This window comes from Nanorana parkeri, unplaced genomic scaffold, assembly GCF_000935625.1.
Source record: "Nanorana parkeri isolate BGI_ZX_2015 unplaced genomic scaffold, ASM93562v1 scaffold107, whole genome shotgun sequence".
NCBI classification, from domain to species: domain Eukaryota; kingdom Metazoa; phylum Chordata; class Amphibia; order Anura; family Dicroglossidae; genus Nanorana; species Nanorana parkeri.
Window position 1 is genome coordinate 815,153 of NW_017306375.1, and position 4,313 is coordinate 819,465.

Sequence of the window (4,313 nt, forward strand, 5' to 3'; positions counted from 1 at the left end):
GCTCTTGCTAAGACCTGCAGGACTCTTGCTGTAGACTTGCCATGCAAATTTGCCACAAATTCAAAAAGTGTCAACTAGAACTTGTGCTGCAAGTGTTCTGCAAGTCTACAACTTGCCAGGAATGTGTGCAGCAAGTTAACAAGAATTACAATTTAACCCTGCCACAAGTTTGTGGCAAGTTATCCTTGCTATCTGGGATGCTGGTACAAAGATTTGCTATGTTACATATAATATAGATATTATATATTCAGACATGTAGCTGAACTGTATATGAAACACACAGCACAGTCAGAAGTCTATTCCTTTGCAAAGAGCTCAGACACGCTTGCCATATCCAGCCTACAGCAGACACATAAGCTGCTGACACGTGACGCCACAGTTCTTGGCGTGGGCGGGGCTTCACAGTCAACGTCTTACTATTGGTAGACTGCCAGCGGGGCTCGTGCGGCCCACGTTTCACAGAACACCGCAGCGAGGTGGACGCTGGGAATCGTAGTCTCACACGCCTCCTTGCGCTCATTGGCTGCCGGCTGTCCTGCCCCGGGGGCCCAGCTGAGGCAGTGCGCAGGCGCGGCATAGCAGATTACACACATTGCAGAGAGATGATGATGGCTGGACTGAGGGCTAGAGCTGTGGCTGAGCAGCTTCGGATTCTGCTGACACAGGGCGCCCGGCAAAACAGGTGAGGGGTGGCTGAGTGTTCTGGCTGTTCACTAATGTAAATATAACTCGTATATAGTTGACCCAGAGAGCATTTTGCCTCGCATGGTGTGATGTGTCCCTAGTGAGCTTTATGTAGAATGGGGGCAGCCGCAGAGTCGTCCAGGGTGTCCCCTCGTTTCCATGACAACAGAGCAGTACTAGATGACCACCCAGCAACACTGAGCTGACGGGGTGTCCTCACTGCTCACCATGTTTTCCTAGTAATTACTACGGATTACTACTGCCATTTCTCCTGATTACCAGGGAAAGTCCTAGAGGTGATGTGTTCCTGATGATGATCTGATCGCTGTGTCATACAATCCAATGTACACAGCACAAGACAAACATCAGAGCTTTATAATCCTTTCATATTTACTGGCTATTCATATTTTAATATGTGAAATCCGGTTCTAGATGTATGTAAATAATCCTGTTCCACCATACTGTAAGTAGATTGGGGAGGATTCATAAAAACTGGACCAGACAGAATCTGGAGCAGTTGCCCATGGCAACTGTTTCATTTCCGATACAAACTAAAGAGAGAAGCTGGTTGCCAAGGGCAATGGCTCCAGATTCTGTCTGCTCCAGCTTTTACGAATTCCCACATTTACACCTGTATGCTTTGATGTGCGTTGGCCATCATGACAATGTGCGACTAAAGGAATCTCATTATTTTCTATGGTGCTCATTCACACCTGAAATAGGCTCTTTTAGTGCTGGTTTAAGCCCTAGACCTCATGAAATATACGGAACATGCAGTTTTTTGTGTCTTTTAGCTCATGCCAAGTGGATAACTATATTTTATTCTACATGAAAAATCCAGTACAATGAGTGACAAATGTGCAACAAAGCCATGCTGAAAGTGCATGAAAATGCGGACCGTGCAGAGAGCATGTTGTTGTAAGAGAGATGTGTAGGCTGCCATTGCTAGCCACCTAAAAATGCTGTTTGTCTGGCTGTTATACTCCTCTACTGGCTGCAACCCTCTCGGAGTCTGTGAGCTGGAGCAAGTATGTAGATTGGGCAAGTTAAAAAAAAAAAATGTAATCGTTTGAATATTTGTTCTGTGATGTGAAGCCAGGTCAGTATGGCGGTCAGTCACCCAGCATTTCCTAAGAAGTCTACAGCAACAACCTTCATATTTCTCTCATCATTGTCAAAAAGCGTTATCTGATGCAGAACGGGTCAGTCATGTGTTCTATTATTAATACACAAATTCTAATCAGGAGATCGGAGTCCAATTAGAGTTGGGAGGTTATCGTTACAATGTGGCTCTCCCAGCTACTTGGGAGGCAATACCTATTAGATTGTAAGCTCTCAAGGTCCGGGCCTTCCTAACTATCTTGTCTAGAATTGGATTGTAACTGTTCTGTCCTCCTCATATTGTAAAGTGCTGCCCAAACTGTGCTATATAAATCCTGTATTATAATAATAGAAATGACTCCGCAGGTTGAATGTTGCCTCCCTGCTGCTACCGTAATATATCTCCTGCATACATTATATAATCAATCTTGATGCAATTACAATTTTATTTTTTTACTTTTTGAAGAAGAAATCTTAACCCTTGCAGTGAGGTTACCCCTGTGCTGCAAGGGTTAAATGCAAATTTTTTTTGTCTAGGGGGCTAAAACATCATCTGCTCCATGATCCCGGCTGGCTCCTACACCCCTCCCTTCATCCTCCCCCCCCCCTTCGCTCCAGCGGTCTAAGGTCCAGTGAGTCATCACGTCCAATACAGGGACGCACCATCGCTGGAGCGGAGGGGCAGACAGGCTGAAGGGACTGGTCTAGGAGCTAGCCGGGGTTGTGGTTTGGGTGAGTATAACTTAATTTTAACTCCCTAGACAAAAGAAACGCTTAACCCTTGCAGTGTGGGGGTAGCCCCGCTGCAAGGGTGAAGGTTTTATTTGCCCAGAGTTCTTCTTTAAGTGGTCATCTGATCTTAAAGCTCCAGCTGCGGCTGGTGGGTGCGACTACTTTCAGATCCAGCAATGTCTTAAAACTATGGATGTTGGTGGGATGATATCACCGCTCTAAGGATTCGGTGGCATTGTCAGTCCACTACGGATTGACGCGTGTGCCAGGGCTTTGCGGTCATGTGACTGCTTGCAAAATGTAACAAAAAAATGTTTTCATTGGTGTTTCTTCTAAGTTGTATTCAGGAAAAATAAGAGCAGTGGGGCGGCAAAGTCTAAAGCTGGGTGGTTGTATTTCCTTTAGGGCCCATTCACACCACGTCCAGATTGTTTCCGGACCCAAAATGCATTCTAATGTATCCCTATGCTATTTCTGGCCTCTGTTCACACCAGCTCAGTCCGTTCCAGACCAGAAAATTACTGCTTGTCCTATTTTGTCTGGTCTGTAATGCACTGGAACTGCAGACAGGTTCACACCATTATCCTCACCAGATCTGGTCCACAAAATGGTGTGAACCTGCCCTGACTGTGTCACTGCTGTCGGGATTTTTTGGTTCCCCAGAGACTGACTTTGAATCATTGGCTAGTAGTGGTCAGGTCGGAGGAAACATTGCCAGAGGAAGTGTGTAGGCGATGCCAGAAAGTTACTGCCTGTTCTCAGAAGAGACTGTGTAACACGTTACTGCAAATGTAAAACGTTCTTATCTTCAGCACGTATAAAAAGTGCCGTAAGCCGAGTCTGGGATCATGTGTGTTTCTATTCGTCACACTGAAAGCACCCTTTATACATAGGCTGTTCTAGTTCTTTGTATTTGAGTCATCTGTCTGAAATCTGTGTTGCGGTTCTTTAAATTGTGTCGAAGGGTAAAGTCTAACTAAAGGCAAAGCTTCTATTTCCATTTGGATAGAGTGGTGAGGGGTTAGAACCCCTGTTTGGGTATTTTAGTCTGCGTCTCTGTTAGGTAGATTTAAGCTGGTCATATACTGGTTGAAGCTTGGCCAAATTGGCGGGAACTAGACCAGTGTGTGTGGTCCAGTGGGAGGTAATACAAGAGGTGTTACAAAAAGTTTTAGCTTTAGGTACACTTTCATGTTTCAAAAAGCTGATTGTAAAAGTCATTTTAGGACCCAGATACCCCACAACGCATTGCTCTTCAATGCACAGTTTCATGTGCTGAGGTGTGTGGCATTAGGAAGCCTGTTTATATTGAATGTTGCTGTGAATGCATCTCAAAGAAATCCAAAATAGGTCCTGCTTTTATTTTTGAAGACCCAGAGCATGCATCTGTGCATTGTGATAAGCAGCGGCACTCTGTTTATGTATGTTGGAGTGCAGTTAAAGGAGCACTACAGCGCCCGATCGGCGCTTCCGGTTTCCCCCCCGACTCCTCATCTTGATTCCCGGGATCCGCTGCCCCATCTTGGATCCCGGGACCGGCTCCGAGGGCGTCAGGAGGAGGAGGACGGGAGATCAGCTCAGCAGTTCAAAGGTTAACCCTTTCAGGGCACTCGTTCTGCTCTAAAGAAAACAGTGACCACTAGCCTCTCTCCCCCTCCGCTCCGGCTTTGGAATGTCTTTTGTTAACTTGTATTACACATGATGACGTCACGGGTCCTCAGAACACCGGAGCCCGGGGGAGAAGAGGCTCCAGTCTAGCAGCCAGGCGGGAGCGAGGATCAAGGTACGCATATCTT

General features: G+C 46.1%; 1 protein-coding gene across 1 annotated transcript in view; it reads left to right on the forward strand.

The window, feature by feature from the left end:
- The first annotated feature begins 566 nt into the window (after positions 1 to 566).
- The window catches only part of GRPEL2 (GrpE like 2, mitochondrial), a 21,419-nt gene continuing 17,672 nt past the window's right edge, over positions 567 to 4,313 (forward strand). Inside the window, exon 1 of the mRNA XM_018553047.1 lies at positions 567 to 682. Coding sequence (XP_018408549.1) covers positions 603 to 682 — 80 coding nt within the window. The 5' untranslated portion in view covers positions 567 to 602. The remainder of the gene's footprint in view (positions 683 to 4,313) is intronic.